General features: G+C 37.4%; 1 protein-coding gene across 1 annotated transcript in view; it reads left to right on the top strand.

Moving 5' to 3' along the window:
- The window catches only part of LOC110018773 (vacuolar protein sorting-associated protein 51 homolog), a 129,371-nt gene that overhangs the window by 102,610 nt on the left and 458 nt on the right, over window positions 1-26,303 (top strand). The window contains exons 13-19 of the mRNA XM_020716204.1: window positions 14,417-14,529; window positions 14,915-15,178; window positions 15,304-15,420; window positions 22,425-22,496; window positions 22,588-22,638; window positions 23,398-23,628; window positions 25,378-25,554. Of these exons, the coding sequence (XP_020571863.1) occupies window positions 14,417-14,529; window positions 14,915-15,178; window positions 15,304-15,420; window positions 22,425-22,496; window positions 22,588-22,638; window positions 23,398-23,628; window positions 25,378-25,554 (1,025 nt within the window). The remainder of the gene's footprint in view (window positions 1-14,416; window positions 14,530-14,914; window positions 15,179-15,303; window positions 15,421-22,424; window positions 22,497-22,587; window positions 22,639-23,397; window positions 23,629-25,377; window positions 25,555-26,303) is intronic.

Here is a 26,303-nt window from a genome sequence, read left to right on the forward strand (position 1 = left end):
TCTAAGTCATCTACTGAATCAGAATAGCGTGCTATGTCCTCTGCTTGTTCTGAAATCAGTTGGCTTTGTGACATGTTGGCTGAGCTTGGTTTTCCTCAGCTTGAGTCTACTTCTCTTCATGCAGATAATACTAGTGCTATCCAGATTGCTGCAAATCCCGTTTTTCATGAACGTACGAAACACATTGAAGTGGACTGTCATTCCATTCGAGAAGCCTATGAAGATGGTGTTATATCTCTTCCTCATATCATTACTGATCTTCAAACGGCTGATATATTTACTAAAGCTCTATCTCGACAACGTCATCAGTTTCTTGTCAGCAAATTGATGCTTCTTGATCAGCCAGCATCAATTTGAAGGGGGATATCAATCAGGAATAAAAGAAATCATAATAAAGAGTTTCCTTCTTCGCAATAATGCAAAGAAGGAAATATTATATTTGCACGGATTCTCTCCTTTTTAGCTGAATATTTAGATTATGAATATGTATTAATTAAGTTACTTAAATTAGATTATACTGAATATTATGTACCTAAAATAGATTGTACAAACTACTATTTATTGGAATGAAAGCAAAGGAAAAAACATTCAGCCTATTTACTCAAAATATTGTCGGACCTCACATATTATCATTCTCTTGCTAGTCTTGAATTACCTCCCCACTTGATTCACTTTCTAAACTCCTAGCAGTACTATAACGGTGTCACCAAGTCTTGTGTAGGAATTGGAGATTTCCCACTCTTTGACTATTACGGGCTTTGTGGGGTCCCTATTTTCCTTTATTCTCTATGTTGAGTTATAATTATGTTTTATTTCTGTCTTAGTATAAATATATTATTTAAAATCTAATTTTAAAGTCTTTTGAATTTTTATTTCCGTAATAGAGATTACTTTCTCTCTATTTTTTTCCAGAGCATTGCATCTTTAGATCTTTCGCAGGCGGTGTGTTCATATATTGATTAGATTGAAGTGCCGATCTCTCTTGGACGTTTGAAGACTTTTTACTCCGCTCGCCTTGCTACTATCTACTGTTCTCGCTGCTAAGTTGTGTGCGCCTGAGCCATTATCCATCCTACTAATATTCTAACACATTCCTTTATCTTTATAGGAACAATCAATTAGTGTCATTTGCTGTTAGAGTTAGATTAACCCTAAACCTTTAGGGAGTTATTTTTTCCCCACTCTTAAACCTAAAAATCAGCATAACGCAATTCACTTATTCTTATTTTCCATGCCTAACTCTAATCCTTAACCATAAATCACCCCCTTTTTGCCCGCAAAAACTCTAATTTGGTGAAATAGACAAGTTGCCGAGGAGAAAAATGTAAAGTTGTTTTAATGTGCTTTACAATGGAAGACATGCAGAGGGAGATCCTCCATTTATAGTAAAAGCTTGTATCCTTTGAGAGGAGACAACCTAGAGAGGTCACCTGTAGTCATAATGGTGATGTTGGATTTAGATGAGGGGGTTACTCGCTTCCATCAAGAAGTTTTCGGTGATAAATAGCTAATACCCCAACAATTTGATATTTAATATCAGAGGTGTGACTATGTATTTTGAGTGAAAATCAACTTATTTTATTTTGATAGATGTTTGGATTTGGATGAACTTATTGAGAGGCTACAAACTATGGAGCAAATTTTTGAGTATGAAGATGCTTTTCAAGGCTAGTGAGTCAAATTGGTAGTCATCAAACTCATGAAGAACGCTGCCCTATGGTTGGAGAACCTGAAGAATCTTTGATAGTGACAAGCAAAGACTAAGATAATCACTTGATCTATGGTAAAAATGGAGGTGTTTCACAAATATATTTCTCTACATTATCTGCAATATATGTTTGTAATACTCAATAACTAGCAAAAAGATTTTTCTTTGGAGTACACAATCAACTTTAATCAACTCATGTTGAAATGTGAGTTTGTAGAACTAGATTAGATATTGGTGAGGTAACTTCAAGGGTTGAAGTCACTATATTGTGGTGCAGTTGAGGCTTTATTAATCCCTTCTTGATGCATAGACCCAAGCTTTAGAAGGTGGATAAACAATGTCGTCACCAGTGGACCCACACACCTTACATGTCTCAACTTCATGTTCATACAACAAGAGCTTGCCCATTAGAGCAACCAAACAAGCCCCTCACGAGGGAAAATCAACCCAGGGTAGCGAAATGGTGGAGGTCACCAATACTCTGAAGTTTTTCATAACCAAAAATAGTTTCAAGTGCATAGTTTTGGACCCATTGTGTATGATTGACCAAATCGGTGGGTGATGTCTTACCCTAAATAAAAAAAATAGTGGAAGAAACTGGAAAGTGGCACAAGGGACATTGGAGAAGGTATATGATGCAATGGAAGAGTACCACTTTTTGTCGACGGGGGAGAGATGGTAGTTATTTGACGGATCCTTTAGACTGAGTCTACGAGAGAGCAACAATGATTCTGTTGTCATGACCCGATTTGATGCTTGGAATTAACCTAGACGAGTAAAGACGGTCGGACAGTGTGAATTAAATTTTCTTTATTGGTCTACAATTTAACAGATGAAAGAGCTTTTATAAATAAAATTAAATCGGTACAATTAAAATTGCCACATTGATGTTTATCCTCGTATTCTATAAACGTTTTTTCGTCTATCACTCATCTTTTAATAATTTAATTAAACTTGAAAAGTTAGTTAAAACAACTATGAGCCAAACGAGCCAGTGAATGCTCATAATCTTAAACTACAGCAATGCAAGAGGAAAAAAAATCATATGTGCATTCTAGTTAAGCTTCTTAATAAATCAATATTAACATTTAACATGTTACTCAATGAATAGTACTATATCAATAACATATCAATGTCGTTTCGTATCTGTACAACCGTTGCAGGAGCACCGTCTTAAAATTGTGTCAATTTAAACATATTAATATCAATATCATTTTCCATACATGCGCACGGGTATTTTAGTGTTCTCACACTAGTACCCTCAATGAGTGACTCCATCATAGCCAATAATGCACAAACAAACATCAAATAAGTTTATCACTTTTTTAAAAAATATTCATTTCTCTTTTGTATTGTAGTCAAATCATTCAATAAGGATGCGCACACATACCATTCCTTCAATATAAACAAAATTTCACTAGAATTCAAAATCATGTGTTTGCAGTCATTTATCAGATAACTAATGAAAGTATTAATTAATGCATTCAGTTTAGAAGAAACAAAATATCACTATAGTAGAAGAACATGAGTATTCATCTCGATGCCGATCAATTTTCTATCTGTCTTGACTTTAACGTTTCTAAAATAAATAAACCTTTAACTTTTAATTATTTAAATTAAATTTTTTTCCTTTATGTAATCACACTTAATTTTTATTCAATAAATATATAATCTATATAAATCTTATTGTTGTTGTTATTATTATTATTGTTATTATTTCTATTAATTATCAATTTATTAAAACCTTACCTTATTCGAACCTTCCTTCCCCTCGCACGCCTCCTCTACGAACGCAGAAGAATCCTGCAACCACTCTTCTTTTCTAACATTACGGTCAATCGAGGAAGGCTTCACACTACTCTTCTTTCTTCTCAGCGATCGGCATGTCAAGGCCTCCTTCCTCTACATGCAACAACTTTTTCTTCCTCCACACGCGAGCAGCTAGGGTTAGAGCCTTCTTCTTCGATTGAACCCGCACGCGGCTTCGACTCTCTCGCTCGAGTCTGCTTCCTCCTTCTTCCTCTTCCTCTGTGTAGTACCAACGCTGCCTCTTACTTGGCTCGACAGAGACGCCACCGTTCAACTCTAAGTAAGTCTTGCCTCCCTCATATGACAAATTTATAGGAGAACTTTTTGGCTTCCTGACCTTAACGTTTCTTTTCCCCCGTTTCATTCATTTACCTGACCCCTTCTTTCCTCTTTCTTTGTTCGGCTGCTCGACCCTTCATTTTGCCTTCTTCGCTTCTTTCTTTTCTCTTCCGTCTGTTCTACCCCTCTTCTTTTTTTTTCTTTGATTTCCCCATTTCTTCTCCCCCATGTAGAGAACCATTACATCCATTGTAATATTTTTCATACCTATTTCACCATGAAGGAATATGTGTGCAGTCTTGTCATAGATGGATACAGTTGTGAGAACATGGCGTCTTACCTAAATGGTAAGCAAGTTGAGGCTTGTCACATTGAAGCACACCCAATCATATTATCTATCTTGGTTGAAGAAAGAGAATATGATCACAGTTGAAAGGAGATGCTTTCTTGGAGTTCTCTGTTGGAGACAAGTTTCAAGAGCTTGTGTGATTTGACTTGGTACTTATGGATGCTTGTTACACCCTATTATGCCATCCTTTACAATACGATTGTTAGGTACAAAACTTTAATTCAATTCAACAGCACACCCATAGGTGAATAAAAATTTGGAAAATCTCCTATGGTGTTTTTTGTGAAAGAATATCAGACAGGGAGATTTGGTACTTCCTTAGTTTAGGTTGCATACAACTTGTTATTTAGTTAGTCCACAGTTCACAAGTCATTGGAGATTCTATACGAGCAAATTTCTCTCCATTGAAGATGGTACGATGCTTTATGTTATTGAGCGTAATGCTGATGTAAAGACCAGGGTGAAAGAGATTCAGGCAATGCATGAATAGATAGAAGGGGAGATTGCTAAGCAACATGCTAAATATCAGAAGCAGACAAATAAGTTCAGGAAAATTCAAGTTTAAAAGGATTGTGACTTGGTGTGGATAAGACTGAACAAGGAGCGAATTTTAGCAACTTCATTTGAAAGCTCAAGTTTAGAGCTGATCACCCATTTATGATTGTTAAGAAAATTATTGATAATGCATTTCAGACAATTTGTCGAGTGACTATAATATTTATGCTATTTGTAACGTTGCCGACTTGTCTTCGTACTATGAGAATGCAGAAACTTTCCGAGAAGAAAATGAATCCCCTCCTACCTGTAGAGAGTGATGCTGGAGCTCCTAGCTTACGTGGGATGGACATGAGAGATGAAACTCCCGTCCTGGAAATTTGGGTGAGTATGTTGAAAATAGAATACCATGTAAAACCTTCGAGTGGCGATCTGTTAATGGTGATCGATAGCAATCACTTTGCAGTGATAGTTTGTTACAAGAAGCTTGAGGGGTTGGCGTAGATTGGCTGACAAAGGTTGATACTATCGAGCTGCGGTGGTGGCAGGTAGTGGGCTATGACAGATGGTAGTGGCTTTCTACAAGTGTGGTGGAGTTGGCGGGCTACGACAGTTGGTAGTGGCTTCCAACAGGCGTGGTGGAGGTGGTGGCACCAGACAAGTTGCGGTGGGGGCCTGTGGTGGTTGGCGTCTGGCGCAACACTTTACACAAAACGATGTATTTGGAATCACCCAAATCCAACGAATTCTAAATATATTGTAATTAAACGAAATGAGAAATTCTAAACTTGAAATTTTATACTGCATTTGTTTTCCTTTTGATCAAACACCAGGAATTTCAAAACCCCTGCAAAAGAAATTCAATATGCTCGTTTTGTTGCTGTCTAAACAACCCCTTAATGTAGAAAGAAAAAAGACAATGCTTGAACTAATGCTAATTTAGTTTGAATTTGTGCAAAAAGGCTTGTTTAAGTAATGCTAATGCATCTTGAAGCTGAGTTATGCTGGCTTTGATATGGCACTTGGTTGTGGGGAAGGCAATGGAGTTTTCATAATAGTCATGACGCGGAGTGCCAAAAGGTGCCCCTGTAGCGGGGCGCTAACAATGCCCCTATTACGGGATGCTAATATGCCACCCGACTGAACTGACTTGCCAATTACCCAATGGTCCAGGGGACCGTCCATAAATGTGATCGCAAAGGAGCAGGGCAGAAGGATCAGGAATACTGTGGAGAAGGCGAGAGTACCTCTCTTCCCCTTGTGCTCATCCCCTTTTGGAAAGCCTTTAATGGCTATTTTTTGGAGTATTCCCAACCCTCCTCTTGTGTGGGAGTTTCTTTTCCTATTTTTTTCATTTTTCCCCCAATTGGAGTCTATATATTATTGTTGTTTCAGAGAATTAGGGCAGTTTTTGCCATATGTTAATTTCAGATTCCGGTATGGAGTCCTTTTCTCTTTGTGGGCTATATTTGAGGCGGTGGTGGTGCTCCGACTGTATCCTACTCTAAGGTAGTGTGTATCTTTTTCTCTTTTGGCTTTCCAGCTCTATTCATCCTTCCCCATAGCCGTTCGTCACTCTTAATCCCCCTCACCAGCCTCTGCCCTGCTGCCCCATCTTCTGCAGTTACCTTGCTGTCCAGCCTCTCTGGCCACCATCTGTACCCCGCCGATCTTCCTACAACAGTTCTCCCTTGTTGTTTCACCATTCCAACACTATCCTCGCACCTGTACTGCATTCCCATATAGCCTCCTTGCTGTCCAACACCTTCTAGCCACCAATCCGCCTGCCACTAGTCTCGTACGACCATCCATACTTGCTTTCTGTACAATCCTGCACATTCCCCTCACTGCTATCAACACTCCCTTGCTGCCAGCACCCTTACCAACCATCCTGAACCATGTAGCTGACCTCTACCGCCCTTGGAATACACCTTAGGTGTTGCTTGTGTCGTGTATGTCAATGTTATTATTTTCTGTTGTATTGTATTGTAAACCTATTTTCGTATTAATAAGAGCTGTTTTTGTGTTTCTATCGCTTTTCCTACTAGTTCCAGTATTACTTGGTATCAGAGCAAAAGTAACCCTACCAACCAAAATTTTTTTTTCCTACCCTGAATCACCCATTCCAAAACCAAGCCATAAATTTTCTTTGCTGATTTTTAAAATCAGGAATCCCAAATCAAATTTTCTATACCTTCAATTAGTCTTATGCACCATCTTTCACTTCCCAACCATAAACTCTACCGATGCCACAAGAAGTTACATACCTGAGCCTACCCAGTAGAAGATACGTCTAAAGATCTGCCGACTTCGGCGGTGAATTACAAACATGGAAGGTGAAATCTAGTGGGAGGCTACACTCGACCGTGATCCGAAAGGTTGAAGGGGGGAACGAGAAGATATGAAGATAAAGCGGCAAACACATAAAGCGTGTAACATAGATTCGGTTCCTACCAACTTATGACCGCCAAAAGTTGCAAACTCTAGCTTCCGAAGTCGAGTTACTGCATCACCAAGCAACCCCTTTGCTATTATCCAACGAAATCAATCTGCAAGTCTATCACAACTAGAAAATGTGGCAAGTGCCACGAATTTGGACATTTGAAATCAGAATGCACCCCTAAGGGAGAGATCTCTTTTACTAAGCAGGGTGTTGTTGAAAAATTGGGCAATGACAATATCGATACGGGTGAAAATGAAGATCTCCGGACGGATTCTCCACTTGCAGCTTGCAAGGAAAAGATGCCACCCATTCTAATTGACACCGAAATAGAGATTTCGACTTAAGTAACATTAGACGTTCTAGAAGGTAGTGACTTTGATGTAATAAGAGTTCAAGCATAGTATGAAACAGTGCTACCTTGAGATACCGTTTCACAAGCGTTGAGAGGAACAACAATAGGACTTAACTTGGCGGTTCAAAAGGATCATGAGTTTGAGAAGCCGATATTAGATACAGGATCACCACATATAGGGGAAATACCACTTTTTTAGATGGATAAACCTCTTTCTGAGTTATCCCTACGAGGGGAGGTCCAACATGAGAGTCATTTTGTGCCATGTTGGAAATATCACGTGGAGTTATTCAGATGTTATTCCCTGTTCCACATGGTACCCTTCACCAGATATCCAGTCAGGAGAGATGAACCTAGCTTGGTAATGGGCCCGAGGAGCTTGATGGGAAGAAAATGCTTCAATGGGGTCGTGGTCCTGTCACTGAGGAAGATGTCTCTTTTGAAGGGTTGCTAATGGGAGGGGCACAACCTCCTACAAATATCATCCCAGAATTGATTTCTCCTCATCCGCATGTTCATCAGATACGGTACGCTTGGTACAAAAAGTGGAAGGCTCCAAACTTACGGGCTCGAGAGTTATATTACTAGAATGTGTTGTAGAATGACAACGCCGACATAATCGACCTATCAGGGGACTTAACATCATACATAAGGATTCGGGTGTCACCAGGATTGAAGAAAAGAACAATAAGCTTCGACAAATAAGGTTGAAACTCACCTAACCCCGAGAGACTGACGCGAGCGTCAAAAGACTCCCCTGTGGCAGGCTGTTGATCCACTCCAGGGATTAGCACTTTTTCTATAAGTTCAGGTAGAGGCACTAGAAACTTGATCTGCTCCCTAGCAAATAGGTTGAATTTTTAAAATTAGATATTATTACTCACAGTCACGCAAGTATACATATCGTTTCAATATTATAGAGCTCTATTGAGTTTGAAATGTCGATCCCATAGAGAACGGGGTAACTAGTCCAATAAAAGAAGTTTTAATCTACTAAGTTTGGATTTCCTAACAACTACTCCTAAGTTAAAATTCTATGACTAAGTTAAGCCTATCTTGATCAATTGGGTTGGTGAATATCAAGATATAAAAACTATCTTTCTTTTGTGATTGTATAAGTAAATTGTAGGATCGAATACTATGGATTGCTAATATAGCTAGTGACAAATATAAGCTTTTCTTTTCTTTGCCCTCTGTCGAGTGCATAAAGAAGTTTGGTTAACCTAGTGTTAAATCCTTAAACCCTAGATTACATTGGCTACGATTTTAATCTGTCACTCTAGAGTTTCCAATTTATACCCTCAATTCGGCTAGTCTAGTTTTAATTCATTAAACACTTGATCAAATTGGTTAGAATTCTAGTCTGTCACCCTAGAGTTCCCAATTTACACCCTTTAAAGCTTATTTCCCTATCAATTTGTACTTCTCTATAAACTACTTTTCCTTCACCCACTAGTGCAATATGGTTTTAACTAGTTGAATGAAGCTATAACACTCACGGATCTTATGGGTTCACAACAAATTTTAACAAATAACTGATAAGATTGATAAGTAAATTAAGCATGAGGTAAAAACCATCACCTTAAGATATAAAGATCGATTCTATAAGCATTCTAGCATCATACACATTCAAATTATTCATCACAAGATAAGGGTAAAGGAATCCCACTCACGAAACATGTTTAACACAACAAAAATCTTTACAATATTAAGACAAATCCACCAAATATGCGTTTACAACATAGATAAACAAATAAAGAACACAATTCTTAGCTTTTTCCCTTTGACAATGAGATGCAAATCCTTCCAACAAAGCCTTCTGCTACTCCTTGCAATGTTGATACAAATCCCTTACAGAATGCACTCAAAATCCCTCTCCATTCTCTCAATTAAAGGCAAAAATCTACAATCCCTACTCTTATCTATGACTTCTTGGCGTCCTTGGAGGATTTCTGGACTTAGAAATGTCAAAAAGTGCATAACCAATCATCTAGATTCGTCAAATAACTCCCTGGTTTGTCGGGTAAGCCTGGGAAATCACTGGAGTCTAAGCGCTAGTCTGCGACGCCTAGGCGCCGTCCTCTGTGTTTGCGGAAACATGTCGGATGTCTAGGCGCCCATCTGCGTCGCCATAGCGCCATGTACTGGCGCCTAGGTGCCTGAAGCTGGTGCTTAGGCGCTAGTTTGCTATTTCCTCCATTGCTCCAATCGTCTCATTTTTGTTCCAATTTGCTCCACATCTCTTTATCTTTTATACCTGTAAGAAAAACATAAAAATACTCTTATTTAAAGTGCAATTTTATTCAAAAATATATGCTAAATGTAAAAGAAATATCAGACATTAATAGAGCCCATATTACGAGGCGCTAATATGCCAGTCGGCTGAATCAACTGGCCAATTACTCGAACGGTCCAGGGAACCGATCCAGATACTCGATTGCAAAGGAGCAGAGCAGAAGGATCGAGAATACCGTGGAGAAGGTGGGACTACATCCCTTCCTCTTTTGCTCTTCCCCTGTTTGAAAGCCTCCAATGGCTATTTTCTGGAGTATTTCCACCCTTCCCTTTTTGTGAGAGTTTCCTTTCCTATTTCTTTCATTTTTCCCCCAATTGGAGTCTATATATTGTTTTTTTAGAAAATTAGGGCAGATTTTGTTGTGTGTTGATTTCAGATTCCGGTGTGGAGTTCTTTTCCTCTTTGTGGGCTGTATTTGAGGAGCTGGTGGTGCTCTAACTGTATCTTACTCCATTGTGGTGTTTATCTTCCTCTCTTTTGGCTATCCAACCCTCCTCCTCCCCCATAGCCGCCGGTCACTCCTAATCCCCTTCCCCAGCCTCTGCTGCCCCATCTTCTGCAGTTACCTTGCTGTCCAGCCTCTCCGACCACCATCTGCACCGCGTCAATCCTCCTACAGTAGTCCCCTTTTGTTGTTCCACCCTTTCAGCCCCATCGCCGCACCTGTAGTGCATTCCCTTCCCTTATAGCCTTCTTACTGTCCAACACCTTCTAAACACTAATCTGCATGCCGCCAGTCTCCTATGATCCTCCATACTTGCCGGCTTCACAATTCTGCAGCTTCGCCTCGCTGCCCATCAGCACCCCCTTGCTCCTAGCACCCTTGTCTACCATCCTGAACCACCTAGCCGCCTTCACCACCCTTGGAAAACACCTTAAAGGTGTTGTTTGTGTCGTGTTTGTCGGTGTTGTTATTTTCTATTGTGTTGTATTGTAAACATATTCTCCTATTAATAAGAGTGTGTTTTTGCGTTTCTACTGTTTTACCTACTAGTTTCCGCATCAAGGCATGGACTAGCGATATTCCAGTTAAACAGTCCCTCAACTGGACATAACTGTTTTAGTGGTTGGTTTGGTTTTACAGCTGTTTCAGCCACTTGTCCTAGCCAAATCTAGAGATATATTGAAGTAAAAGAAGTCCAAAATGTATTGGATGTATTTATTGTATTCCCTTAATTTGTCAATTGGGTTCTACTTGGTATATAACAGTGTGAACTGGATATAGGTGGGCTCGAACAAGATGCTTGTAGGGCTGTAAATGAGCCGAGCTTGAGCGAGCTCAGGCTTGGCTCGTGTTCGGCTCGTTCGAAATAGCTCGTGTTCGAAATCGACTCGTGAGTTCGTGTTCGATTATACAACTATTATATGTTAAGAGTATGGGCGAGTTTTAAATCTTATTCTTTTTATTAAAATATTCATTTAAATAAAATTTAATATATATTTATTCTATTTTTAATTAATAATTTTAATTAAGTATAAAACTTTGTAGCCTTGTAGTTAATTAAATATTTTTAAAAATAATACTCATCATATATATATATATATATATATATATAATTTAATTATTTTGAGCCAAAATGAACATACACGAACAAACCAAATTTTGTTTATGTTTGGCTCTATTATATATTAAGCGTAATTTGTTCGTGTTCGGCTTGTTTACTTAAAAAACGAGCCGAACACGAGCTGTTCGCGAACAACGAGCTTTTTTGATAGCCGTAGATGCTTGGTTAATGACCAATGGGAGAGTTTTCTTTCTTTGAGGTTAAGGTTTTCTATTCATTGTTTGTGCTTCCTATGGCGCATTCTGCACTCTTTGATGAATAAAATAAGCTTCAGAGTAATGCTTCCAAAAAGACAAAATGCTCAATTAAGGTGAACAATAAGGCAAAAATTTTGAAGTAAACTCATCTTAATATTAATTTATCTAAATAAATGTAATTAAAAAAATTAAGAATGGACAAAATCGTGCCTATGTGGCACTATTTCTAGCCTTACGTGGCAGAAATCATGCTGCGTAGGAACCATTTCATTATTTAATATTTACAAAAACCTTGTTAACCTAAGTTTAGATTATTTCGTCTCTTTTTTGTAAAAGGTGGTTTGAGCAGGATTGTGAAAACTGGGTGAATGGTGAATGAAATATTTTGGAAAGAGGAGATAAATTTGGACACGGGGAAGTTTATTTATTTAGAATATCTTTTCTTATTTTTTAAAAAATTAAATTAAATTATAAATAAAACTATATTTTTATTTTGTTTTGAAATATCAATCAAAAGTGTTTCAATATAATATGCAAGTTGTAACTAAATTTTTTTTAAATATTTTATTTTGACTTTTTTTAAGAAATAAAAATTAAAGATCAATAAAATTTTGAGGTTATGTTATTTAAAAAAATAATTCAAATTTTCTTTCGTGTAATTAAAAATATTTCAAATTTTAGTTTCATTTTTCTTAAAAATTAAACTTAAAGTGGAAATTAAATATATTTTAGAATTTTTTCTGAAAAGGAAAATTAAATAGTATTAAGCTTGCTTTGTTCCAATTTGAGTTGGCTGAAAATCTTAAGTTGTTCGTATTTAAATAATTTGATGTAAACTAAATTTTATTAACTATTTTGCCTAACCTAAATTTTTTTTAAATATACTTTTTTTAGAGATTAAATTAAGTGACGACTAAAGTTTTACATTTTCTATATTTAAAAACCCACCAAGACTTTATTCAATTAAAAATAAATGTAGAGAAAATCATATTGAAGTAAAAAAACTGTTTTGGAATACAGTAAATGATTTCATTAGTATGAAAACATAATAAAACATATTCAAAACCTCAAAGTAGACATTCACATAGATGATGCTCTTTATTTCATCGTCAACATCCTCCCCTCATCTTCTGTGGCTTAATGGTAGGACAAACATCATAACATGTGGTGGTTGGGGCTGCGATGGAGCTCCAATCTAGTTTTTTTTAAGATAATGCGGTACTGAAGATACTGGCTTAGGCGGCATCCCAAACGGTATAACTGGGAATAAGCATGGTGGAGTATGTAACTTTGTAGAGCATGTTGCTGAACCTCGAAGCCATAAAAATTCCGGTGATGGCCAATATGCGAAGGATGGTACACCACGCGAACCGGTTGTGGCTTGAGATAATGATATAGGCGAAAAAGAGTATGGGCCTCAATCTACATGAGTGTAACTTTTTGGGTCTTGAGCATTAGAGGGGAAGGATGATGTTGTAGGGAATGTGTTCATTGTCATCTCTGTACCTATCATCTGCAATGTGCATGGTTTGACGAACATCACTGCATAGCTCATCATCTTATTAATTGTACGCTAAATGGGTTATCATCATCTCTACCCAAAAAACAAAGGTTGCTGCTCCTTAGAATCCAAAAAAAATATTTGTGTTGCTATAAAAAAAAATTTAAATACGAAATGGAGACGCGTGATTACATAAAATTAATTACTTAATTGCAAGGATTATGTCAACGTATCAGTATTCTCTCCCCAGCTTCCCTAGGGTAATAAGCCGTGTGGGCTCTTTTGGTGTCTTTAGTAAGTACAATGTTGTCTAAGATCTATTCTGGTGCATGTATTGTCTAAGCTACCTATCATCATCACCTAGATTTTCATTAACCTCAATCCCTAGTGCACGCCTATTTCCCAATTATTGGATATGGTTGATATGGTGTTTAACGTAATCACATTTGCCTTGCATCTGCCATTCTCTCCTTTAAAAATAGGATACACTATTTTCATATCAGTATAGTTTTATAGTCTCGAACTGTCTTATTGCACAATATGCTTGGTGACACTCAATTATGACAAACAAATATTTGGATCACGAGTCTGTCAAATAGCAACTCCATAAGTACATGCTTTGACTACCTGAAGTATGATTTATATGCTATAGGTTTCCCATATCACCTGTGTATTGTTCAACCAAAGTAGTTATTAGTGTAGTCAATGCGATACAATATAATGAGACTCAAAGCTAAACTCTAACTTGGCTTTATAGTTAGTCATCAATCTCAACCCTATAAACTTTAACCACAGTGGTCGCATCTCCCATACTACATTTTTGTTCCACCTGCAATTACAATTACAATAAAAGCCTATTTCAAAATGTTCTGTAAGCGAAAATTTTTTTTTATGTAGGTAATGTCTATCTTATTTTATGTACTTGTATCTCAAACTCTTACCCTCAATATCCTTAGGGTAGGAGACGTGAAGTGTGTGCCTATCAACATGTAAGTGCTAACGTATCCATACCTGGAGGAGGTATAGAAAGCCGACCATATGGACTCGGGTAGGCTTGGTGCACATAACTCTGTATAAATGTGCTAATACAATTCCACCATATGAGTACTTGGATATGGGATCTTCATGATAAATTAACATTATGTTTGATTTTGTACGCCTTGTCATTATGTAATGGTGCTTTTGTAATTTTCATTTTTAGCTTCACATTTTGTTTGATTTCTCTTTGAGTTGCCTCAACAATTTCTTTTTTTTTTCCTAGAAATCTCCATGACTATATATATGTACATACTTCACATGTGATCTTGAATCTTATGTAAACCCTTGGGTTAGTTGAATCGTTTTTAAAATCTTCCATCTATTGATTAACTGTATGGTATTTGTGGTAGTATAATAATGCATGGTTTTCTGCTGTCATTGTAGACCTCATCAGAATTCAGCCTAGGTTAAAGGAAGGATCCAAAGAATCTCCGTTGCAGATTGCGTTGGAAAACATCAAGAAAGCAGTTTTTCAGGGTAGCATGGACCTCCTAGTGGTACGACCCTAACTTATACACGAGTCGGTCATTATCATCAATCTCACATTTTTCTAAGCTTTACCCTGATAAAATGCTCTGAAATTGATAGAAGCCAATTCTTGGTCGAGATACTGATTAGTTTAAATGTTAATGTTACTTTGCATTCTCCACTTTGAGTAAATTTTAATGCCAACTAAAAACAGTTATAAAAAAAAACTCACTGTTTTCTAATGCAAACGCCATTTCAACTTATTGAGAACTTGTATGTAAGACACATTACTGACTACAAGCGGCCCAGCTCCTGCAATTACTTTTCAGACCCATATATATGATTTGTAAGCATTCTGCATCACCCATTTTTCTTTAGAGTTTATCATTTTAAAGCTCTAATTGATGATTTCAGGAATTTCGTCAACTTCTTGATGATAATTTTGAGCTCTTGGTAAAGTTGAGGGACTTGCTTAGAGACTGCGTTCAAGAAGGATTCCAAGACTTCTATCACAAACTTCACCAACATTTTCTGCTGCTTTGTGGCAGTGGTAGTTTGTTCACGAAGGGCTCGAGCAATGATTCAGTACAGGCAGAGAGAGTGCAAACAGGTCTTGTTCTGGTGCTTGCCCAGGTTTCAGTTTATATAGAACAAGCTGCAATTCCAAGAATAACAGAAGTAATAAGCTTGTTGCTTTTCCATGTCATTTCTTTTTTGAACATTTCATGAGGGGCCTACTTCATATCTGTATTGATTCTTTTTTAGGCGATACATTATTTGACAATTTGTCTCATGTTTGTTAGGAAATTGCTGCTTATTTCTCTGGAGGTGGTGTACGAGCTTATGAACGAGGACCGGCATTTGTGCCAGGAGAAATTTGTCGATTATTTCGTTCGGCTGCTGAAAAGTTCTTGCATCGTGTATATACTCACCACTTCAGTGTTGATTGTTTGTGCAGTTTTTATGTTGTTTTTATATTTTAACCAAACGTTTTAAAAGGGGGTTATGCTTACTGAATTGTCATCCTAGGACAGACCTCTCTCTCTCTACACACACACATAATAACCTCAATAATGAAGAAACAAAGTAATATAAAATCGTGCTGATTTCTATTATATGTACTGAGCATATGTAATAATTTGGATATGGTTAACACTTCTTACATTTAAGGTGGCATAACATGTGTTAACTGAATATAAGTTGTAGTGATAATCAAGGAATTAGTTTTATTGTTCGAAAATTCCAGGCCTCGTAAGAAGGCATGATCAATACATGAAAGATGAAGAGTTGTGCGGTAAGACACAAATTGTTAGCAATTAGGTCCATATTGAAGAATGCACGAGTGAGTTCATTTAAATAAAGTATTATCGGAGTAATCAAGAAAGAATATTGCTAGTGGGCGTTGATGGAGAGAATTTTGTTGTAGGGATAAAAGTTATTGGTCATTAGAGAATATTGTGGATCACAAGTTGTGTTTGGTCTGTGAAAAATAGAGAACTCCAAGTGATACTGGAGTTAATCCAAATCACAATTGGAAAAATAAATATTATTATTGGAAACAAATAGCTTGTTATTACCAACACATTTGAAAGTGAAATACAACAACACAACATCTGGAAATCTGAAATAGCAACATACTTAGATACAATCACTCAAATTAGGGTGGATCTTGGATGGTGGTAGTGGCCATTAGGGGTCTTGGAGAGGCGGTGGCATGGGGGTAGGTGGATTGGACAGCGAAGAACCAGCGTCTTGGGGCGGCGGGAACAGCAACTAGGCTGCTTGGAGTTTCTTCTGATTGCTGGGACAGCAGGGGGGATCCACGGGGAATGGTTTTGAGTGACTGGAACAACAATAACAACACGGGGAAAGTGCTGAAACAACAGCTAGGATGCAGGGTTACGATTTAGGTGGCTGGAACAACAGCTGGCAACAAGGTGGGGGTCTTATGGGGGCTGCGACAGCAAGGCAGATGGCTGAGATAAGTTGGATGAAGGTGCTGGGATGTTACAGTCGGGTGGCAACCAAGATGGCAGGAGACTGACTGCTAGGAGGAGGAGAAACTACAGGGAGAACAACCAAGAGGGCTGTTTCTGGGCGGCTGCAAAACGGAAGGCAGCGGTGACGACAAAGGGTAGCGGAGGATAGTCACCACCTCGGGCTGAGGTACAGTCGGAGCACCACTCATCCCTCAGATACAACCCTCAAAGGGAAAATCTGAGACACCTATGGCTGTCTCGAATTGATATCGGGAACCAAGTAATTATAAGAGAATAAATATTATTACTGGAAAAGTTAATATGCAGTTACAACCAACATGCTAAAAGGGAAATAGAACAATAGACACAAACAAACACAACAAAAGTATATCCCAAGCGTGGTGGAGGTCTAGGATGACTGGAATGGGAAGGTTGAAGTTTTGGAGGTTGGTGGATTCAACAAGGTTTTTGGAAGGTATATGTGTGGTAGAGCTTGTGGGCGGCTGGAGCAGCAACAAAACAGCGAAGGGAAAGCGTTTTGGGCTGTGGGAGCAAAGGTGGAGAGCTGTGACAGTGAGGGCAGCGAAGCGGGTGGCCGCGACAGTGGCTGGAATTGGGAAAACTGCAGTAAAACAGCAAGGACAGCTGGTCTACGGTGCTGGAAGGCTGTAGGGCTGTAAACAGCAAGATGGAGGGTAGGTGGCTGATTCAAGAAAAGGAAAACAAAGATAGTGGAAGAGAGTTGTTTGGAAAGAGGAGAATCGCAGGAAAAAAAACAGCAACAACGGCTGTCCAACGCGGCTACAGTGAGGAATGAGGATTTGTAGCGATGCAAGGGGTGCGGGGAAGGAAATGGATGGTCGAAGATAAAGTCCCTCGGGAACTAGCTACATCCGAAGCACCACTCAACCCTTGAAAGAAGGTCACCACCACGGACGAGCTACAACTGGAGCACCACCTGTCTTTGGAAGCTGACATAGAAGGGAGAAATTGGGACGCCAAAGACTGTACTGAACATAAACTTCAAACTTAAAACACAAAAAACAAATATATAAGAATAGGATAATTAACAATGGCCCAAGAGGGTTGACCGACTCCTTAACGTCAACAAAATTTGAACTGGTTTGGTCTAGATATGAATCGGGGGCAGCTTCCAGTTGTTTTCCTTCCCTCATCACAGTTCGTTCTCAGTTGTGCGTCCCGCTCTGTGTCATGAACGAAATACATAAAAAAACTAACCCTAGAATATCAGAAACACAAATATATAATAATAGGATAGCAAGGAGTGGCCTAAGAGGACCAACCAACTCTACAATAGTGACAAAACCTGAACCGGTTCGATTCTGGTGTGAAAACTGAAGCTTGCATGGTCGTGGGAGGTTTTCATGTCTGATCCTAGTACGTAGGATCGTAGAAGGCGTCCTTGTACGTGGCGCTCTCACAGCAGTCTTCCGTGGTCACTAGAGCTTCGACCTCATTCGTAGAAGTTTCTTTCTTCTTGTAGTATGGCGTCTGGTTGGCCTAGACAAAGATAACAAAATTATGTACCCTCTTGTAAAGTCATGCAGACATTGTCATATCAAATTACATTCTAGTAGAATAAGTATCCATTCTCTTTGACACACTCTTAGCTGACACTGTAGATAAACGAGTATTCTCACGAATCAATTCTCGAGCCACTACATTTGTAAACTATTTTTACCACTTATCGTGCCCCACTAGACGTATATGGTAAACAAGTATGTGAGGAGCAATTAACTATGGGACGAAATCTATAGTAGATCGAGCCACTCTCACGAGCAATCACTCATGAGAGACCTCTTTTTCTTCCGTTAGGACCTGGATTCCATTTAAGGATGCTCTTTGCCACAAAACTCTTAAGGCATTTTCCAACACTGTGGATCATCTCTCCTGTCTGAACTTTTGTCAGCGAGTTATCTCTTGAATCGAATTTAATACCCAAATGACTCCAAATGGTCTTCCAGAAGTAGCTCAAAAGCTCATCATTTTTAATATGTTGGACCTCCCTTTGTAGGGGCAACTCAGAAGGCTCTATGCATTTAAGAATTCTAAAATCTTCTTATCTAAGGCTGCCATGTGTCTAGTACAAGTTCCTCAAACTCATGGCTCTTTTGGGAAAAAAATATTACATCAGGACTCCGCATACATAGCTGCTTGCGGAGTCCAATCTCGAGCTAACACGTGGAAGGTCGGGGCTCACGTACATAACAGATGAAAAAAAAAATGAAAACGCTCGACCTGGCCCTACCAATGCGTTACTTACCCTTGCCGATGCGTTATAGGAATATTCCATCGTGTTATGTATATTCCTCTGCATTACAGAGTTTTGACATGTGTTATAAGAAAATATTTTTTGCGTTATTTATCATTGCTGCCGTGTTATAGGAATATTCCCCCACGTTATTCTGAATATTTTTTGCATTATTCATATGTTATTGGTGTGTTATTGAGGTGTGTGTTTGTTATTGGTGTGTTATTGAGGTGATTTTGAGATGTTATTGTTCTTTAAACAATACCAACTCAAAATCACATCCATAACACATGAATAACACATCAGTAGAAGTTTTCATCTTATCATTGGATTATATCACCTCAATAACATACCAATAACACATTAAAAATAGTGACTGAGGTGATTTTAAAATATTATTCTTGAAACAACAATAACAACTCAAAATCATCTCCATAACACATGAATATCACATCAGTAAAAATTTTTATCTTATCATTGAATTGTATCACCTCAATAAAATATCAATAACATATGACTAACACACTAATAACACATTAAAAACAGTGACTGATGTGATTTTGAGATGTTATTGTTCTTTAAACAATAATATTAACTTAAAATCACTTCCATAAGACATTAATAACACATTATTAAAAGTTTTTATCTTGTCATTTGGTTGAATCACCTAAATAAAACACCAATAACACATGAACAGCGCGAAAAATATTCAGAATAAAGTGAGAGAATATTCCTATGCGATAGAATATTCCTATAACACATCAGTCGTGTCGAGTCGTGAGTTTTCTTTCTTTTTTTTCATTTTTTATGTGGGTGGGCTTCGTCTATCCACGTGTCAGCTCGAGATTGAACTCCGTAAGTAGTTATACATGCGGAGTTTTGATATAATATTTTTTTCTCTTTTGGACATGCAATGTTAGTCCAATTGATGCTCTTCTCAATGCCTGCAAAAAGGTAGCACGATGCACCATAATCTCATACTCTGCATGAACACCCAGTATCTCAAATTCACTATCTTCTAGAACAATCTCAATTATTCTAGCTGGATTCTCTCTTGTGGGTTCCTTGAGTCACAACCTTCTCTTTCTCGGCTGCTTGAAGTTGACGCTCATCTTTGACGTCTTCATCGTTTTCAATGTCAATGACTATTTCTTCAATTACTCCTTCATTAGTGAAAGAGATGCTTCTTCTGGTTGTGCAATCTAATTCAATATGCCCAAATTCGTGGCCTTTGAAACACTTTCTTGCTAAGACAAATTTGAGAATGTGGATTGACTCCCACATGTTCTCCACTCTGAACTAGCGTTTCCTCAATTGGAGTGTGCTTGGATGTTTCACTTGGTGTACTCTTGCTACTCGATCCCGGGTTATACTTTGTTTGTGGGGTGGGTTGATCATCTAGTAATGTCGCATTTCCACTTTTGAAGCTAGGATTAGCAGATCTTGTCTGTAATGCACTGGTTGGTACTAGCGTTGCATCTCATGTTTCATCTCAAACTAGGTAGTGATATTGTCTTTTCTCTTGCACTAGCATATGCATTTCAAATTTTCCCACCATAACAATACACTCTTCTTTAACTTGATGACAACTAGTTTTACTTTATGTCCGGTGAGATGTTCTGGTACTCAAAGGAAATTTTCACGGCCTGGAGCCATTTGATGAACTCTTCTGGATCTAAGTGGTCGTCAAAATTTGACAAATCCACCTTTACTTCGACATTCTGGCATCTCAGATTTTTCAAGTCAAACCACTGGGGTAGAGGTTCTTCATCCTTGACATCCTAATGCTAGAAGTAATTCATTTCATTCCTTCGATCTAGCAAGAAACCGTTGGAGCTACTGGCAACACTTCCGGATTGCCTCTTCTCTAAGGTGGTAGACCTCTGTTTCAATTAGAGGACTTTTTCGCCGCACATCCTCTATAGAAGACTCTTGGACATCTGTTTTGCAAATTTCTCATAAACTACATCGTGATCTTTCCTTCCTTTTAGGTCTTCGACAATTGTCTCTTTGGTGGCGTGGTTAGGATTTGAGTGTTGGTAAATAAGGTGTGTATGGATGATGTAGAGTGGGGAACACAAATTTGGAGTGGCAGATTCGGAAAATTAGCAGAGGGAAGGAAATTTGTGTGGATATAGGGTTGGGTATTTGGGGGTACGAATGCTAGAAGCCCTAGGATAGAATTAGGATTAAGTTAGCTCCGATACTAAATGATACCGGTGTTAATTTGAACCACAATAGGAAAAACAAATATTATTACTGAAAATAAATTGTCAGTTACAACCAATACAATTGAAAGGGAAAATGCAACAGCACGATATCCATATATTTAAAAGAGCAATAGACACAACATAAGCATTCAAATTAGGGTGAAACTTGGGTGGTGGTGGTGGTGGATTGGACAAAGAAGAACCGGCGATTAGGGGCGGTTCTGGGTGGCAGGAACAGTAACTAGGTTGCAGGGAGGTGGTTACGGTAGCTGTGACAGTAGCGAGACAACACAAGAAATGGTGTTGAGCTAGTGAACAATTGTGACAACATAGGGGAAGTGCTAGAGCAGCAGCTAGGCTATGGGGATGTGGTTTATGTGGTTGGAACAACAACGAACAATAAGTGTAGGGGTTGGGAGAAGATGGAGGAAAGCGCTCAGATGGTAGAGTAAGGTGGCGACCAGGATGGCAGACGGCTGGTTGCTATTGTAGGAAGAACAACTAAGAGGGTTGTTTTCGAGCGACTGCAACAAGAAAGGTAGTGGTGAAGATAAAGGGAAGGATGGGAGGGATATTCACCACCTCGGGCACGAGATACAACTGGAGCACTACTCGTCCCTCGTTTATAACCCTCAAAGGCAAATATAAAATAACAACAGCTCCCAAAACACACGAAAAAATTTACTTTAAAACATCAGAAACAGACACACACATATAATAATAATAATAATAATAATAATAATAGAAATAGAATAGTCGAGGGGCCCAAGAGGACTTGATGACTCCACAACAATGACAAAACCGAAGCTCGCATGGTTACAGGAGGTTTCAACGTCTGGTCCTTGAGCGCGAGATCGCATAAGGCATCTCTGTACATGTTGCTCCCACATCACCAAATGGCTTAGGCACAATCTTTCATGTCAATTAAACTCATGTGCAAAAATTGGTAATACCATGCCTTTTAGAATATGGTTATGTTGTGCCTTTTAGCCATTGCCTATCATATCTAATGCCTTAATGTTATAAATGTTCATGCTACGTGGCTCTGGACCATTTAGTCAGGATGGCACAACAAGCCTTTGCTAGTAGAATGATTCAAAATTGATTTCAAAATAGTCTTCGATGCACTTCTATCATGTCATACTCGAGCTACTTGATTGAGATGATAGTAATGATTTCTAATCAAATTTAATGAAACGGATGACTTGAATTTTCTAATTTACTTGTTCACAAATAGGCCCAAGATGGGGGTGTGGTGTGGGGTGGCGGTGGCAGCGGTAATGTAATTAGGGCTCGCAAGTGTAAGCTGATTTCAATGGGCACCAATTTATGAGGAACATATCTCTTCCTAAGGTTTTCTGTTTTTTTTTTTGCTAATAAGTCTTTCTGAGCTGTTTTTCTAAATAAATTTACCATTTGGTTAAAATCATTCAACCAAGCATCTAATGTCTATTTTTTTCCAGTATATAAACATGAGATCTCAAAACCTATCCACCATACTCAAAAAGAGATTCACAACTCCCAATTGGATTAAGGTTATTTACATTCTTATTTGCTTATTTCTTGTTATATCATAGATGATGTTGTCTACTCATGCTTGTTTTGCCTATTGTTATGTATGCTCAGCACAAGGAACCACGAGAGGTTAATATGTTTGTGGATCTTCTTCTTCAAGAGGTAGGCATGCTCTATTTTCAAAAACTTTTTTAGCCATACTTTCGAGTGGAACTTTGGAACAGTTAGTCCAAAAAAATGAAATTTCTTGTGAGGCAGCAATGTATTTTTTTAGCGTTGTCGAGGAGAATTTAGTTTGAAATTTAAACAAGATGTTTGTTACTTCATGTTTTAGTTGGAATATTTGTTATGAAATTATTATTAATAAGTGCACCAAATTCCAAATAAATATATGGATTTGAAAAGTAAATACGATTTATTTATATATGTTTTAATGACAATTGTTGGTCAACTTAGTCCCTAAACTTTTTTACTTTCATCTATTTTGTCCCAGACTTACCATCTATTTTAATTTCTCAATTCATAAAATGTTTATCTTTTTGATTTGTTCTTCATCACATCCATCTGAAATGGATGGAAGCTATTCGTTCTTAGGCATCAAGAAATGTCTAGAACTAAAAGATACGCACTTAAAAAACTCTCTATAGTCCGATCCTTTACAGCTTTATATAATGAATTCACTAAAAATAAATGTTAGACAGCTCAAGTAAAAATAACAATGAATTCTTAGTGAGACTTAAATGCATAGGAGACTCATTGTCTTCACCCGTTTGTAGGGTTGTTTTGGAAAATGACCGCTAGCTTCATCATATTATGTAATATTTTGTTGTGGTTTGGCGGTTGTTTAGTGGAAGATATCCATTCCTTATATTATGAAGGAGAAACAAATTGCCTTGGTAATTTATGTATTTTATTTCACAGTTGGATGGTGTTGTTGCTGAGGTGAGACAGGTCTTACAACGTAGTCTTACAAGAAGACATCGCCGTTCTGACAGCAATGGAAGCACAAATTCTTCTCGTAGTAACCCTTTGCGTGAGGATAAATTTAGTCGATCAAATACTCAACGTGCTAAAAGTCAGTTTTTGGAGAGCCATCTTGCAAAATTATTTGAGCAAAAAATGGAAATATTCACTAAAGTTGAATACACTCAGGTTTGCAGGACTTCTTATCTTGCACTTTGTTGAATAGTTAGATGTTCCAATACCAAAAAAACAAGCTTGTTTTAGTTTACCAATTTTTATTTTTATATATTTATATTGAATATATTTTAACATTTTTCTTGAATTTCTTTTTGGGAAATCTCAATATTTTCTTAATTCTGATTATATTCATTAGTTTTTGTCGACCTAAAAATCCATCTGGAAATCCATTCACCTTTGACGTTGTTTTTGTTCAATAAATTGATTGCGAATTTTTGCTGAGCTTTATGCCACTCTCTATATTGTTTCTCAAGCTCAAATAAAGAGCTGATTGTGTAGCCAATGAGCCTGTTAAAGCAGAAAAGGATCACCATAACACAGAGTGGGGTTCGTAGGAAATAAACAATGAGGTGCATTTATTCATCTGGTGACAAATGCTGAGTTGATGTCATTAAGGGTAGCGAGGAGAGAAATAGGCACTATGAAAGAATTGAAAAGAACAACCACGGAATCAACAAGAGCGTGCACGAAGTTGGAATTAGCAAATTATTATCATTTTTCTTTGTTGTCAAATAATCTTGTTGAGGGTAGCAAAAAGAGGATTGGGAAGGAAAAGGGTATGATGAGGATATAATTTTCAATTCGTTGTTTAACTAATTAAATACAAATCATGGATATGTTGTTTATAGAAATAGGGTTTACAAGATTAGCTAAATTCAACTTGAAGTCAAATTTAATTATGTCCAAATTATAACTAAGTCAAAATTAAAATCAAATATTACCTGAAGGATAGTTGAAACTAATTTAGTCAGAATAAAGTAAAAAAAAATTAATTAAGTAAAATTCTTGAAATAAACCCTGAATCTAATTTCATGAGCAACATTTTTTAAGGGCAACAGCTGTTGCCACGTCAACCTGGCTTTGTTAGAGGATGGTCTTATGATATAATAAACTCATGAGAGGATGTGGAACATATGGAGAGGATGGAAGATGAGGAGGTTGATGAAGTGCAAGATACGACGATGGGATTGGATACTGTGGAATTGGGCTGAGCCAGCTAGTTTGTTTTATTTATGTATTTTCTTTAAAGCTCTACTTTAAACCATAACAAAATCAAACTTACTATTATATCACAATTTTAATATTTTAACAGATGGAGCCTGCTCATTGTGCTGATCAACTGAACATGGCTTGGCCAGATTCATGCTCATGAGAGGCTCAGATTAGACCCTTGAATGACCCTATTTACTTGTTGAGTTTGAGCTGGATAACTAATCCACTTTGTTATATTTTCAAGGGAAATTTACATCGTAACACACAATTCTTATGTATTTAAATATCACACATCTTAACTTTTAATATTTAAATACATAGCGCTTTGGTGCTTTAAACCTATGCATGAAAATGTGTTTTCACTTTTAAGGAGCGGAACAATGTTATTTTTGATGTGATGTTAAAGATTTGAGTACTATCTGTGTAAATATGAATGTTTAGGCGTGAAATATGTAAATACATAAGAATCGTGAGCCATGTATGTAAATGCCCCTTTTTTTTAATGGTTTTTTAAATCAACCAAACTTTTCCATTATTATGCCAAATTTATTGCTCCCAGCACTTGCTACAATTTATTCAATTTTATTTTTATTTTAGTGAGTTCTACTTCAAAGTCTGCTTTTTTGACAGTTTAGCATCCAGTAAGTGAACCACCAAACATTTATCTATTTCAGCCTTTGTGATTCTGAGTTCATTCATGCCTTCCAGGAATCAGTTGTATCAACTATTGTCAAACTATGTCTCAAAAGCTTACAAGAATTTGTGCGTCTCCAAACATTAAATCGAAGTGGATACCAACAAATCCAATTGGATATTGAATTTCTGAAGAATCTTCTGAAAGAATATGTTGATGATGAAGCAATCATTGATTTCCTACTCAAAGAGGTAGTCATTATGCTTTTAGCGGTTATATTCTTCTATTTTCTGGTCAGTAATTTGCCGGGCTTTTCCAGGTTCATCTTAATAGCTGATGGATCCTAAATAGCACATAAAATTTCATTTTAAAAGCATGTTTATTGTCATGCAAATAAAACTTCCAGGTTCATATTAATAGCAGACACAAATTATGTATTTAACACCCAAAGTTTACTATTTATATACTTTTGACACCTTGGTGTCATAAATCCATGCATAAAAATGTGTATTTCACTTTTAAAAAGATAGTAATGGTGATACAATTGACGCGATCTTAAAGATTCCAGTAAAATGCATGTAATTATGAATGTTTAGGTGTTAGATATATAAATACTTAATAATTGTGTGGTATGTATGCAAATCCGCCTTCAATAAAATGACGCTAATTATAAAACTCCGAAGCATTAAAGGAAAAAAAAAAAAAGGCTATTCAGTTTCGCCCTAAAACATGTGAAAAACAAATGTTTGCTCTCCCCCTAATTGCAAAATATTCTGCTGAAAAGTTTTTGCAATAGAATATCTAATAAAAACTGTTCAGTTGGATTCACTTTGAGAGGAGCATTATATACGAGCATCCAATCAAAATTTGGATTATATACCTTTCGAAGTAATTCCAATAATTTTGAAGCCGATTCTGATTTTGTTTTCTTCTTATTGTGCTTTGGTTGCCACCAAACAGTAAAATGGAAACAATTTTAGACATTTTATTATTATTATTT

The sequence above is a fragment of the Phalaenopsis equestris genome, unplaced genomic scaffold (assembly GCF_001263595.1).
Source record: "Phalaenopsis equestris unplaced genomic scaffold, ASM126359v1 Scaffold000036, whole genome shotgun sequence".
Lineage (NCBI taxonomy): Eukaryota > Viridiplantae > Streptophyta > Magnoliopsida > Asparagales > Orchidaceae > Phalaenopsis > Phalaenopsis equestris.